The sequence below is a fragment of the Cyprinus carpio genome, chromosome A22, assembly GCF_018340385.1.
Source record: "Cyprinus carpio isolate SPL01 chromosome A22, ASM1834038v1, whole genome shotgun sequence".
NCBI classification, from domain to species: Eukaryota; Metazoa; Chordata; class Actinopteri; order Cypriniformes; family Cyprinidae; genus Cyprinus; species Cyprinus carpio.
In genome coordinates this window covers 490874-505873 of record NC_056593.1, presented here as the reverse complement: position 1 = coordinate 505873, position 15000 = coordinate 490874, and the positions used below count along the sequence as shown (strand labels likewise).

The 15000-nt window shown below is 41.7% G+C and overlaps 1 protein-coding gene and 1 pseudogene across 1 annotated transcript in view; both read left to right on the top strand.

Annotated features, from left to right (window-relative positions):
• Positions 1–11217, top strand: part of LOC122134940 (cadherin EGF LAG seven-pass G-type receptor 2-like) — an 18157-nt gene extending 6940 nt beyond the window's left edge. The window contains exons 2-5 of the mRNA XM_042712273.1: positions 5080–5441; positions 6050–6122; positions 6205–6381; positions 11141–11217. Of these exons, the coding sequence (XP_042568207.1) occupies positions 5080–5441; positions 6050–6122; positions 6205–6381; positions 11141–11217 (689 nt within the window). The remainder of the gene's footprint in view (positions 1–5079; positions 5442–6049; positions 6123–6204; positions 6382–11140) is intronic.
• A 394-nt stretch (positions 11218–11611) lies between these two features.
• Positions 11612–15000, top strand: part of LOC122134939 — an 8999-nt pseudogene continuing 5610 nt past the window's right edge.

Genomic DNA, 15000 nt, shown 5'->3' with positions numbered 1-15000 from the left:
AGGTGTTTGTGAGCAGAGACTCAGACTGTCCTGACACTGATTGATTCAGTCGTGATGAACACATCTGTCCTGCTGCTGCTGCTGCTGCTGCTGCTGAGAGTGGAATGGATTAGTGCCGTGTGATTGGCTGATGAGGCAGGATTAGCCCCGCCCCCTGCTGAGCGCGCTCTGTTCCAGTCTGAGCTCAGGTGGAGGAAACACTCGTTTAGTTCCCCTGACAACACACACACACTCACACACACACACACAAACTTACTATTGCACACCTACATCCACTCTCACACACACACACACACACACACACACACACTATTGCGCGCACACACACACACACACACACACAAACTCACTATTGCACTCACTAGTGTTGGGTAAGTTACTCAGAAAAAGTAATCCACTACAAAGTAGTAATTAGTTCTTTAAAATTGCAATTTGATTACATAACTGATTACTGCATTTAAAAACTAATCAGATTACTAATTACTTTTAAGTTACTTTCAAGTTTATTTTTCAAGCTGTCAAAGTGAAACTCTTAGGCTAGTTCTTTCATTAATTTAATATTGACTGAAAAATTACATTATTTGTATACATGCAATATCAACAAAACTTTTGGGGGGGGGGTTGTAAAATAAAGAAAACAAATAGGGTGCGCTTTCTGCATTCTCAGTCTCTCTGAATATCTTCCTTAAATGAGTCACTAAAATAAGAGAAAGTGATTTCACACACACGACTCACACTCACACACACACACACACACACACACACACACACACACACACACACACATAAAGTAACTATTGCACACACACACAAACTCACTATTACACACGCAAACACACACACACACACACACACACACTCACACGCGCACACACACACACACACTCACTATTGCACACACACACACACACACACACACACACACTGATGAATGTGCAGGTGATTTAATGGCAGTGGGCGTGTCTGAGAGCCTCTGATTGGTCTGTGGGAAGTTGAGAGCTGGAATATAGTAACCATAGCAACAGGATGAGTTTGATTAGTGCTTTTAGATACTTAGAGATTATTACAGATGCTAATAGAGCGAAAATGAGTCTGCTAACACGAAAAAACTAAATCACATCACATCTGTCTATCTGTCTGTCTATCTATCTGTAATCTGCAACATCCTAGCAACCATTCTGAACACCCTGGTAACTACATAGCAACCATCCTGAACACCTTAGCAACCTGGCTGTCATGTATTTTATTGATGGTGTAAATATTTTGCATTGTCACAAATATTCTAGAAAGACATTCTAAATTGAAAGCGGTGTGAGTGATGAAGAGCGGCGCACTCATCCTCAGATCTAGGTCACAGATCGACCTCCACTCATCCGAACACTCAAATACTGCAGATCTGCGGCTCCAGGGGAATTCTGGGAGGTTTTCACCTGACTGATGATGAGAGGATGATGCTGAATATATATCTGATATCTGATATCACACACACACACACACACACACACACACACACACACACGCTGGCTGTGATTGGCCTCTTGAGGGCTTGATTACAGTGCTCAGCTGCTGCAGTGCATTGTGGGAGCCTCCAGTGCCGGTGTCTCCTCAGGTTCCACCTGCCGCTCGGGGAGATTGTGCGTCTCACGTCTCTGTTGAGTTTGAAAGAATGTGAGACTGATGTCATGCTGTTCACGTCTGAGCTGTGATTGGCTGCTTCACCTGTCCATCAAACAGTGGGCGGTTTTCCTAATCAGTCACATACTGGAGAGTTGTACACTGGAGTGAACTCTGATCATGGAGTGAAGACATCATGTTAGTGTAATTATCCATCTGAATCAACTGATTTAGGTGAACCATGCACAAATGATTCTTCAAATCCTGCAAATGAACGATTCATACATTCACTCCGATTTGTTTTGGTAAATCATCGAAATGAACCAATTTGTTTAAAATGAGCTGTCCAAATGAGCTGATTCATTATAAGAGAACAGTCCAGAAGAACAGATTCTTTTAAGTGAACAATTCCAATAACGGTGCGTTTCCCAAAAGCATCGTTACCTAATTATAGTTGTAAGTTTTGGGAAATGCACTCTTGATCATTTTAAATGAACTGTATGAATTAACTAATTAATTTAAGTGAACCATGCAAATGATCCAATTCACTTAAGTGAACCACCAGAATGAACTGATTCATTATAAGTGAACATTCCAATAGAATGGATTCGTTTAAGGGAAATGTCTTAATGAACCAAATCATTTAAGTGAACCACCCAAACCCCTGTTTCTCTGAAGCATCGTTAGCTAACTATTGTCGCACCCTTGATCAATTTAAGTGGACTGTACAAATTAATCAATTGATTTAAATGAACCAAGCTTAAATGCACCAATTTATTTAAGTGTACCATGCAAATGAAAAGATTCATGTAAGTGAACCATCCAAATGAACAGTCAGATTCATTATAAGTGAACAATCCAAATGAACCGATTCATTTAAGTGAACCAAACATAAACAACCAATTCAAGGGAACCATCCAAATGAACCGATTCTTTATAAGTGAGCAGTCTCACTGGAGTAATTTAAAGATGAAGATGAAGAGTCGGCGTGATGGTGCTTTAGAGTGTGTGTGTCACATGTTCGCGTGTCTTGCGTGTTTGTATGTAGGTTAATGTTGTAAACTCAAGTCGGCCTCATTTCTGTGGCTGTGTGTTTCGCTGTAAAACAGTGACTCTCTACTCTGCTCTGACAGGCTGTTATTAGCATGACAAGCTCGTCAGGAGTCTGTCGACTGAGTTTGTTTTATTCAAATCAGTCGATTAGAAGCATGAAAACGTCTCGAGTCTCCAGATGATGATGATGATAATGATGATGATGATGATAAATTAACTAAATATACTGCTCAGAAACCTGTGGTCAGGAGTAAATATGTTCAATTAAAAATATAAATAAAATAAAGGTACAATTTTTCAGGTCGTTATTGACTGTTATTTACATATATTTGAATATACTAATTTAATTTCATTTATTTATTTATTTTTGTGTGTTTACTTTATTGTTTTGCCAGTGTTGCTATTGTTACCTAAAATTATTAAAAAACTGAAAGCTGAAAGAAAATTTATGAATATTAGATGAAAACCTAGAAAACTTTAAAAACATAGTTAGCAAATAATTCATTCTAAGTTAGAAATGTTGCCTTGGTGATCAACTGAAATTAAATATCTTTAACTTGAAGTACTAAAATTACTAAACCTAAAAGTGAAGTAAAAATAATAATTTAAAGCTAAATAGAAATATGAAAACGAAATGTGTAAAACAACAAATTTTTTTTTTTTTAAAGCAAAATTACTAAAGCCAAAATTAAAACGAGAATTATAAAAAATATAAAACTGAAAGCTAATTCCGAATACTGTGATATGTGATCCTGGAGCACAAAAGATTACAGCTGTATTGATTGATTATCAGAGACAACTATCTGAAAATCTGGAATCTGAGGGAGCAAAAAAATCTAAATATTGAGAAAATCATCTTTAAAGTTGTTCAAATGAAGTTCTTAGCAATGCATATTACTAATCAAAAATTAAGTTTTGATATATTTATGGTAGGAAATTTACTAAATATCTTCATGGAACATGATCTTATCTTAATATCCTAATGATTTTTGTCATAAAAAAGAGAAATGTATAATTGTGACTCATACAATGTATTGTTGTCTATTGCTACAAATATACCTGTGCTACTGATGACTGCTTCTGTGCTGCAGGGACAGAAATATTAAAAATCATACTAAAATAACACTGATTTGATGTGGGTTGGGGTGAGGTGTAGTTTTATTATATATTATTTGTTTGGTACTGAAACACTGTCATGAATAGAAGACCAGTCTGAATGTGTCTGAAGAACACATGCATTAATCTGCCTAATTAGTGTCTGATGAGAGTGTGTGTGTGTGTGTGTGTGTGTGTGTTTGATGTTAAAGCGGTTCCCAGCATTCCTTTCTCTGTGTTTGGACTGCTGTCTGGAGCCGGGTCAGATGTTTATTGGCAGGCGGCTCGGAGCGGAGGATTAATGCCGTTTATCTGCGTCCTGGTGGATTGGATAAGTGTTCGGTCCAATTAGCGATCACTGCTAGATTGTGCTGAAGGCTCGTTAGAGCCAAAACCGGGATGGGAAGTTACTGTGAAACTCAGAGCTAGGTCAAACTACAAGATATTCAGCATTTAAATGAGTTCAAGTTCAGCCAAACTAACAACACTGAAGCACAATGACTGAATCAGTAAACTGTTTATGAACCAATTCTTTTGTCCAAATGAATGGATCTGTTTCAGTAAACCGTCCAAATGAAGGGATTTATTTAAGTGAATATTCCATATTAATGGATTTGTGTGGATGGTGCACTTAAATGAACTGGTTGATTTAGTTTAGCTCCATTCACTTTAATGAATCGGTTCATTTGTTCATTTTTATGTTTATTTTTTTTTTGATGGTTCACTCAAATAAATGAATTAATTTGGATGATTCACATAAATCAGTTTAGTTGGACTTTTTGCTCAAATGAAACTGTTCATTTGAATGGTTCAATCATATCCATTCATTTGGGTGATTCACTGAAATGAATCTGTTCATTTGGACTGTTCACTAAAATCTGTTCGTGTGGATGATTTACTTGAACTTATTTTGAATTAATCTGATCATTTGGATGGTTTACTTAAAAGAACCCATTCATTTGAGATTCACTCAAAAAAATCTTATTTAAGTGAACCTTGCAGTTAAACAAATTATTCTGGTGAATCATCTAAATGAGCCAATTCATGCAAGTGAACCATCTAAATGAACTGATTCACATAAGTGAACTATCCCAAAGAACCAATTCATCCATTCAAGTTAATTGATTTATTAACGTGAAACATGCGAAAGAACTGATTCGCTTAAGTGAACCATCTAACTGAACTGATTCAAGTGAACCATCACAATAATCTGAGTAATTATAAGAAAAACAATCTTTTCGGTCAAGTCAGTAGCGTTGGTGTTTGTGGTTCTGAAGATCCGCTCAGTGATTCGGTGATTCCTCTGTGTTCCTGTAGATGGCGTTCACTCGGTGTCGGCTCAGTGTCTGCTGCAGGTCACCATCATCACGGACGAGATGCTCTCCAACAGCATCACGCTGCGATTGGCCGACACGTCGCAGGAGCGCTTCCTCTCGCTCCTATTGGCTCAGTTCCTGGAGGGCGTGGCCCGCGTTCTCTCAGCGTCCCGTGAGGATGTGGTGGTCTTCAACATCCAGGACGACACGGACGTCAGCGCCGGCATCCTGAACGTCAGCCTGTCGGTGGCGGCCCCGGGTCACGGGGTCAGCGGCGGAGGTCAGGTGGAGTTCTTGGGCTCGGAGGAGCTGCAGGAGCGTCTGTATCTGAACCGCAGCCTGCTGGCACAGATCTCCTCACAGGTACGGCGCCAGACTGAGAAAATATCCCACATTTCCATCTACAGTGTGTAAATGTAATCCATTACAGATTACAAGTTGGAGTACCCTGCAGCACAGAAGCAGTCATCAGTAGCACAGGTATATTTGTAGCAATAGACAACAATACATTGTATGAGTCACAATTATACATTTCCCTTTTTTGTGACAAAAAATCATTAGGATATTAAGATAAGATCATGTTCCATGAAGATATTTAGTAAATTTTCTACTGTAAATATATTCAAAACTTAATTTTTGATTAGTAAATATGCATTGCTAAGAACTTCATTTGAACAACTTTAAAGATGATTTTCTCAATATTTAGATTTTTTTTGCTCCCTCAGATTCCAAGATTTTCAGTTGATCTCAGACAAATATTGTCCTCCTAATAACACCATACATCAACTGGTCAGATATCATCCTCCTAACGCTTTAAGATTATGTGGGAGTTTATTTTTTAAGATTTGAGATTATTTAGTGGTTTTGTTGTTTAAGGGTTTGAGATTGTTGATTGGTTTTGTTTTTTGCGTCTCAGATAGTAAAGATTTAGACACTCCTGAGTTGTTGTTTGTTATTGGGGGGGGTGGTAGGAGGTGCTCCCGTTCGACGAGCGACACATCTGCCTGCGCGAGCCGTGTGAGAACTACATGAAGTGCGGTGTCCGTGCTGGGAGTTTTAGTTCGACAGCCTGGCACCGTTCGTGGCGTCCGACACCATCCTGTTCCGGCGATACACCCGATCGCAGGCCCTGCGCTGCCGCTGGTCCCCTCGAAGGAAGGCTTCAGCGACGGGAGAAAGGGTGGCCTACATTTGCGCGAGACGGAGATCGATCTGTGTCATTACTCCAAACCCTGCGGCGCTCACGGCGTCTGCCACAGCCACGAGGGCGGCTTCACCTGCCAGTGTCTCCACGACCACACAGGTGAGGGGGCGGAGCCTCCAGACACGCCCACATTCTGATTAAACCTCACTGTTCTCATCAGAGCACTATAAAGAGGAGGCATGTTTATGAAGGACTGTGTGGAGGTCGTGACCTCTGTCTCTGCGTGAGGAGCTCCTGCAGAGTGTGTTGGGGTGTTGGATTGATCCTGCCTCTGCTCCTGCAGGTGTGTGTGTGGATTGCTCTGCTGCTCAGAAGCTTTAGATTCCAGTGGGTTTGCAGTTTTTGTGGGTTTTCTGAGGGTTTTATAGATGATAGGTGATGAAGTGGGATTATATTTGGTGATGGGTGGTTTGGTGAACACATGAACGTTAATAATAATATATATATAATATATAATTTTGATGTGATATTCAAGGATCAAGGATGGCATGAAGCAAGATTGCATGGCATGATTAGAGATGTGATGGAGACAATCAGAGAACAGATCGAGTGAGATGTGATGAGTAGAGCTGAGCATTGTAGCTCCTGTGAGAAATGATTTGTGATGTTCCTCTGACTGTAATATAAACAGATGAAGCGTGTTGTACAGCTCTTTAACATGTTCTGTGTGTGTGTCCTCTGACTGTAATATAACAGATGAAGTGTGTTTGTTTGTGTGGGGGACTGTTGTTGTCGAGGACTTTTTGGACAGTGTACATTAAAAAGCATCTCTCTCTGGCTCCTGCTCCTCCTCTGTGTGTGTGTGTGTGTGTGTGTGTGCGTGTGTGTTGAACACGAGTGGTTTTAACATGTCCCCCTGTGACTCTGTGACCTCATTTCACCTCATCTCATCTCTCATGAGATCTGTTCATTTTGATGAGATGAATCATTCATACTGCTGCTGAAGAGAGAGAGAGAGGTGTGTTAATAATTCACCTCAAAACACCACTGAACTGAACTCCCAGCTCATGAAAATCACAATCAGCAGTGATCATGTATTGTATGCTGCCAGTAAGTAAGGGCTGACTTTATAGACAATAATCACTCAATCCATTCCAGACCATTCATTGTAGTGAATCACTTCAAAACAAAGTTTAGAATGATTGATTTGAATCATCTCTCAACAGTGAAACCCTCTATGTTTGTTAAATGTATTTTTTTTTTTGCAATCAAAATGAATTCAGTACTGTCTTAATGTGCAAGGATTCACTAGTGATGTTATTAGTTTTTTTTTTGACACTGAATACTTGCTGTTTTTAATGTGTTCACTTTAGTTAGAATAAGCTAGTTTGTTATAGTTAGATAAGCTGATTAGTTTTATTAGTCGCACACCCATAGAATGACCCTGACTCAAGATTCATTATAGTTTTTAATTATATGCTTATTCTTTTGAATCATTGTTAAGCTATTGTGAAAGTTTGGTGAAGGTGAGTCAAAAAATGCAAAATTTTTCGTCGTAAAAACTTTTTTTTTTGTATTATTTATACTGTATTTATATAAATTTCTAGTGGTTTTATACCAGTGTGTTTTAAATTAAATATAAATAAAGAAAACTAGCACCATTACGGAATTTCTAAGTAGAATTGTGAAGGTAGTAATGCTACGTTTGTTTCCAGAAGAACCCCGAGTTATACTATCAATGTTTGACATAACAGACGCCGGTTTTCTCGTCGTTTGTTTCTTACCTTGGAATTGAAGAAGGGAGTTAAAATCCCGGTTAAGTTCACATTGATAATGGATGCTGTAAAACGAGGGGTTTTTTTTTTTAACGAGGCTGAGCCTGAAAACTGACTGCGGTTGTGCGGTTTGTTCCACGCTGAAACTTCTCGGAGATCATGGATCCCCCGAATGTCGATGTGTGTGTGAAATATGGGCTTAGCTCTTTGATGTGGAGCCCCCGTATTTAAAGCCATCTGGACCTCGTTTCCCCATCAAAGACCTTCTGAGAGAATCCGGACAACACACACCGCAATCAATAACTTCATTCACGCTTGCCCGAAGCGGCCCAGAAGACCCAGAGAATGTGTGTGGTAAAACAGGAAAGATGGAAAAGGCGACTGGCACGCACACCCGCAACAACAAATGTTCCACCCGTTATGATGAGCCCGTGACCAAATCGACTTTGTGGTGTCCGAACAGGGTCGCCTTTGTCTCCACACAACCCACAACACACACACACACACACACCCACACACACACCACGTCCCCCCCCTTCCCCCCTCACGGTCCATCTCCCCTACCCGTCCTTTCAAACTATCATTGTTCTATTTTTTTTTTTTTTTACTTCCCCGAAAGCATTTTAGAAAACTCCTCAGGAAGTGAAATCCCTCGTTTTCTTTGGAAATAGTTCCATTGCATTTCATTGAATTAAGTGTTGTTAAAAAAAATTTGGTTAGTGTTTTGTTAACTTAAAACAGTGATAACCTTGTTCGCCAACCACAGTACCAGACAGAAAAACCCACAGATGGGTCCCTCCCCCTGGGGTTGTGTTCCCTCCCACCAAGTTGGGAGATTATAATGGAAAATCCAAAACTTTGAGAAATTTTTTTGCTGAAAGGAAATCTTTGATGTTGTCTCAATAGAAGAAATAGAACTTTTTCATTTTCTGAAGATTGCATCCCCCCACCTTGGAAAGCTAAAATGCACAAACCACCGATCCCTCAATTGATGCCTCGATTTCTATTTCTCCAGGAGATAAGATTTAATATTTTTTTTTTTGTAACAAGTCCCCTCCCCCTGGTGCGCATCATTTGTTTTTTTCCTTCACGAGAAACCCGCGCACATTTAAATCCCCCGCACGGCCAAATGGTGGGGTTATCCCCACTCCTCCTAAGGTTGTTTTTTTTTCAGAAAGAGTTCTCGACTAGGGGTGTCCGAGGTGGGTGGGCCTCCAATAATTTCTATGCTCAAGATCCCCCCGAAGTCCCCCCCATCAATCAGAAAGGTCCTGAGATTCTCAAACATCCCCCCCCTCACCCAAAAATGAATCCTCCTATAACTTCCTCACACTTGGATGGATGACTATATGCTTGTCATTCAGGAGAAACACCGCCCTGGAGACAAACAGTTTGGGGGTAGTTAACAAATGAAATGTAGCTTGAGGAAACCCTTTTTATAATAAAGTGAAGTTGACGTAGCATCATTTTTAATGCAAATATAAAAATATGTTTTGGTTGGTGCTTAAACTAGGAAAGAAATGAAACCCAAGTTTTTTTTGGATGTGTTTATTTTTGTCCCAATGAGAAGCGACTCCAATGAATTCTGTCCCCCCCCACTATCCCCCAGCGTCTTTGTGCGTGAAAATCTACCAAACGCAGATCTTCCTTTTTCTCAATGTCCTCGATGTGGATCCCTCTCCCAGGTAGATGAAAAAAGTCCCGATATTTTCTGGTTAAAAGTTCCCCCCCCCCCCTCATGGCTTTGCCCCCGTCATATGTCTGTAAATTTACTCTCGTCCTGAGAAAAACACAGGGCAGCCCTTTTAAATCCTCACAGTTGGTTCCCTTCCTATAGAGTCCCCTAAGAAGAGAAATTCTATTCGACTAGTGTCCCCTCAAACGTGTGGGTCTCAGATTTGTGCTCCAAGATCCCAAAAGTGTCCAAACTCAAAAGTCTGCAGATCCTGCAAACATTTATCCCCCTCCATTAAATGACTCTCTACAAAACTTCTTATTGTGATGAATACACTAAGTGCTTTCCCAATTTTGGGCCCCTGTTTGATATGGGAGAAAACTCCGGTCTGAGACCAAAACTGATACTGTTCAATCGAAACTTTTGCCCCCTCAGACTTGCCTGTTGGCTAAACGCCCTTTTCCACCAACGGAGATCCTCTTAATGTTACCCTTCCGATTGTTATTTCCTCCCAAGGAAGTGGAAAAACAATATTCCGGGAGGTCTCTAAGCTTTTTCCTCCATATTATTTCTCCCTAGAGAAAGTAAATCTCACGTGGTCCCCCCCTCCTCCTGGGAGTTTTTTCAGAAAAGAGAATCCCCTAAAACCTGTCCTCAGAACGTGTGCTCCAGATTTATTTCTCAAGATTCCCAAAAGGTGTTGAAAAAAAGTTCCCCCCTGAAAGACCCTCTTAAAACAGTTTTCCCTCAAACCAAATGGTCCAGACTTCCTTACTGGATTGATCAACTATGCTTTTAGTGGGCCGGGCCCTGGTTATTTAGTTTTGAGGAAACAATCTTGATATTTTCAATGATGAAAAAATGTCAAATCCCCCTCCAAAAGCTTTTGTCCCTCAAACTTTTTTCTACAGATTTTTGCTCAAGATCAAAATGTCCAGAGAAGTTCCTTTCAACCTATACGCAAACGGGAATGAATGGACCCCTAGTGCTTTCCATGTTGGGGGCCTTTTTTCTTGTTGTAATGAGAAGAAAAACCAAATCGCCTGAGACAAAGTTGGAATTACTTGAAATGAAAAACCGTCAACGGAATGATCTTCTATGACTTTGGAGAGTGTAAAAGAGCCAACGTTTGTTTTTGAGCACATTTTGAACAATGGTTGTTTACGTTGGGTTTTTTTTTCCCACAACTTTGAAATGATGAACCTCTTTTCCTCTTTTCTTCTTTCCAGAGTGGAAAGCCCGATGCGAAGTGTCCCCCCTTCCGCCCCCCCCCCCCCCCGCGCTCCACCGGGCCGCTGCTTGGGCCGAAGCGTGCGTGGTTGTGAAAAGAACGGGGGCGTGTCCCCCCCCAATCAATGCCTGGCTGTTGGAGGCCTTCAGGGTGGGCGAGTGTCCCTCCCGGAGGCCTTCGGGAAAAACCCACTCTTGTCTTGGGCCACAATGAGCTCCATGGAACTTCCCTCCGCAGGACCTTCACAACCCTTCAAGGTGCCCCCTACGGCCATACCAGCGCTTTCCCACCTGTTTTCCTCTCCCACGCTCTAAAGACCGCTGGTCCCCCCCCCCCCCCCCCCCGTGATCTGGGTCCGCCGAGATGAAAGCCCCGTCACCTGTGCCGTTTGTTTTTTTGGTTTTTCATTAAGCCCTCCGAGCGAATAACAGCTTAATGAACTCCGTATCCGCCCCTTCTCCCCTATATTTTTTGGCCTTTCATGTTCCCCACCCCCCCCCCCCTCTCGGTGCCTAAGGCGCTTTTATCTGCCTTCGTCCCTCGGAAGCGTTTTTTATATAACCCTTTAATCCACGCTTGCAATTTATTGTCACAAATGATTTTGTTAGTAGTCCCCCCAAACCGTCCCAGTTGTGTTTTGATCCTGTCCCCCCCGTTCTCCCGAAATGGGAAAAAAAAACAGGATGGCCTTTATCTGTCCCCCCCGGAATGGCCCTTCCCTCCCACACGCTGTCCCCTCCGGCTTTTTTGCCTCTGTTTTCTGTCTCTCTTTCTCGACTTCCCCACTCCTCCAACCTTGTTGTTTTGGCCCCTGAGGAATGCCTCCCTGTCCCCTGGTAACATCTGTTTAGCGTGGGGGTGTTAATACGGACCCTGTTGGGTGGGTTTTCAGGAGAAAAAAACCTGAAATGACCTTTTTTTTTGCCTCGGGGTTTTTTTGGCCTTTCCGGCGCTGATTTCCTTTTCTTTTTTTGTGTTTCAGGGGGGCATGGTTGTTTTTTTTTTTTTTATCCCCGAAGGTTTTAAAGGGGTCCCCCCCATATTTGTGATGAGTTTCCCAGGACTTGACAAAACTCTCTGGAAAAAAAATGTCCCCTTTAAAAGACTTTTGGCGTTTGTTAATTGAAACAATGAAAAAAACTCGTTGATGTCATGCCACATTTAAACAACCCAAACATTGAGGGAAATTGAGTCGAATTTTATGATTTTTTACCATGTAGAAGCTTTCCAAGGTTTCAGTACCAGCACAAGCAACCCTGGTCCCCCCCCCCCCTTTTCTTTATTGTACGAGTCCGAACCCAAAGGGGGGGAAAGTGGGATTTTCATGAGGAAGACTCAATTTAAAATTGGGCTTGTTGTGAATTGGTGCGTGATGAAGCGTTGAAAAACCTCCAAGGAACTTGAAAAAATGAGAAGGGAGCTCGGGGAAGATATGAATGAACTGTAGGTACTAGAAAGACCACCAGTGTTTAAACTGTTGCTGGAGGATTATAAGGAGGATTGTTTGAGGTATGATTGCCCTGAAAAAGGCAGAAATGAAGTGTTTGTGCTGTTGGGTGTGTTGTTGGGGGGTGTGTGTCCCTCTGGAGATACGAATTTATCCCCCCTCCTGCCTCTAACCAGTGTCACACAGCGCTTGAACCCACACCGGCAAACAAACCACCGGGCAAACATCCCACGAATACACCCGGCACACATCCCCAACACACACTTCGCCCTTTGAGCATTTTTAGCAGATTTAAGGTGATTATTAAGGTGCCCAATATTACCCAGACACATTAACCACATTCCATGCCAAAAAATTTCCCTTGACCCTTTTTTTTTTATTTTTTTTGTTATTATTTAAAATGAAATAGTAAAAAAAATTAATATTTTTTGGTTTTTTTGTTGTTGGGTGGCAAGGAACATATTAAATTAAATCTGCCAATTAATTGTGCCCACACAAACATGAAAATAAAACAGTTAAATAAGTTGGTTTGTTTTTTCTTTTTGTTCTTTCCCATTTGGCGCCATTTTTGCATTGTAATGGGTTTATCAGATTTTTGGCTTTTGAAAATCCAGAATGAGGAGCGCGTCCCTGGTGGTGTTGTTGTTTTTTTCCCCCAGGTTAAATGTTGTTTCCGAAACCTGCCAGTGTTAATAGTAAACACCCCCCCCCCCCCCCCCCCCCCCCCCCCCCCCCCCCCCCCCCCCCCCGCGTGTTTTGTTTTTATTTTTCGTCCTGGTTTTTGTGAGCGTTTAGTGTTGACTGGGTCTGTGGTGGACTGTCGTGTTCGCTCTGCTGCTGCTCGCTGACTACTTTAACTTTATAAATGTGAGACGGACACCTCTTGAAGATCTTCTGCCGCGCGGAGCAATCACTACAGCAGATACTGACTGTTTGTTAGTGCTGTTCATCTCAGTGTCTGTATAGTGTTGATAGTGAGAGCAGAAGGTCACAGAGAACAGCCCTAGCAGTGTGTGGTGTGTGTCGTTGTTTAATCACTGAGGGACTACAGCGAATCCACACAGACCTTGTTGGATGTAATGGAACGATGGACCTTAAAGATGTTCCACACACACACAACAACAACACACACCACACACACACACAATTCATTATAGGCTCTCCTGTCGTTCCAGGTCTGGTGTCTCTGTAAATCGGTTTCCTCCTGCAGGTTTGCGACCGAGAGCCTGACGGTCTACCACTGCTGTATAACGGACGATTTAATCAGAAACACGACTTCATGCGGCCTGGAGATCGTTACTGAAACAGATCAGCTCACGTTCCCGCAGGGTAAATGAACCGCGCAGAACTCCAGAAGACGCTACATCAGAAACATTCACAGCAGAGTCGTGTGAGAAAATGCAGCAAAGCTCAATGTGAATTATCAGCTGATTCACTCGTCACAGTGTTTAAAATAACCACCCTGACATCATTGGCCCAGATGTCACATGACCCAGAAGCTCGTGTCTTATTGGTCGTCAGTTGAACTAAGAATCTGCTAATGAGTGTGTGTGGGTGATCTGTTGATTTCTGCAGGAGAGACGAAGACGACGGTGTCTGCCCTTCATCATGGGCGGAGTGAGTGGACGGTAGCTGGCAATACCCGCACACGTGTGCACTGCACTACAATAAGGTGAGTCATGTGACCACAGGGATGTGACATCACAGACCGCATGCAGGAAGTGTGTGTCTCAAAGGGAAGTGTCTTTCTTGGGTCCGCGACCGACTGATCTGCCGCCATGGGGTTGCGTGTGAGGAAATGTAGGACAAGATTTTGTTGTGTGTGTGTGTGTGTAACCTCATGCATTGTGCTCGACTCCTTCAAGATGACAGTCAACACACACACACACACACACACACACATACAGAGGGGTCAGAGGTCAGCAGAGGCGTCACTTTCATTTGTAAATGCTTGTTCATGATGTCAGTGGATGTGGTTCATCATTGCTATTTTTAAATGCCTTTAAGTCAATTTATTGCTTAATTTCTTGCCTTTCTTCGCTTTAAATTTAGTTTAAGTATATTTCACTGGAAGTTTAAGGTTTCAAACTACATATAGTCAGTATACTTGTGTGTGTGTGTGTAAGAGAGAGAGAGTCTGTGTGTGTGTGTGTGTGTGTGTGTGTGTGTGGAGTGGGTGTGGTTTACCTCATTATTTTATGACCAGTAAATTTTACGACTCTCAGGCCCCTCGCCTCTGCACTGCTTTGATTGGCTCGCTTAAACTCACGGCATGTGTGTGACCTGCAGCAGCTGGGTCCAGTCTGAGAAGGCCTGACCTCTGTGTGATGAGATCATTCATTAAGCCAGACTTCGTTGTGTCTACTGGTGTTGCCTCGAGTGGAATCCCGTAGTATGCAGCCTGAAGTCACTTTCGTCTGAACAGACAGAGAGTCGAGATGAAGCCTCCTCACATCTGTCTGTCTGTCTTGATTTTATATTCATATAAAGATTATTTTTTTTACATTGATATTTTTTATAAATATTAACTATTTTAAAAAATATACATACATTTAGAATTGTAACTTTTTATAAATATTTGACAGCTTTAAAAATATTTATTTGAATTACACATGTGATTTTTCCACTTTAAATTTGGATAATAAATATA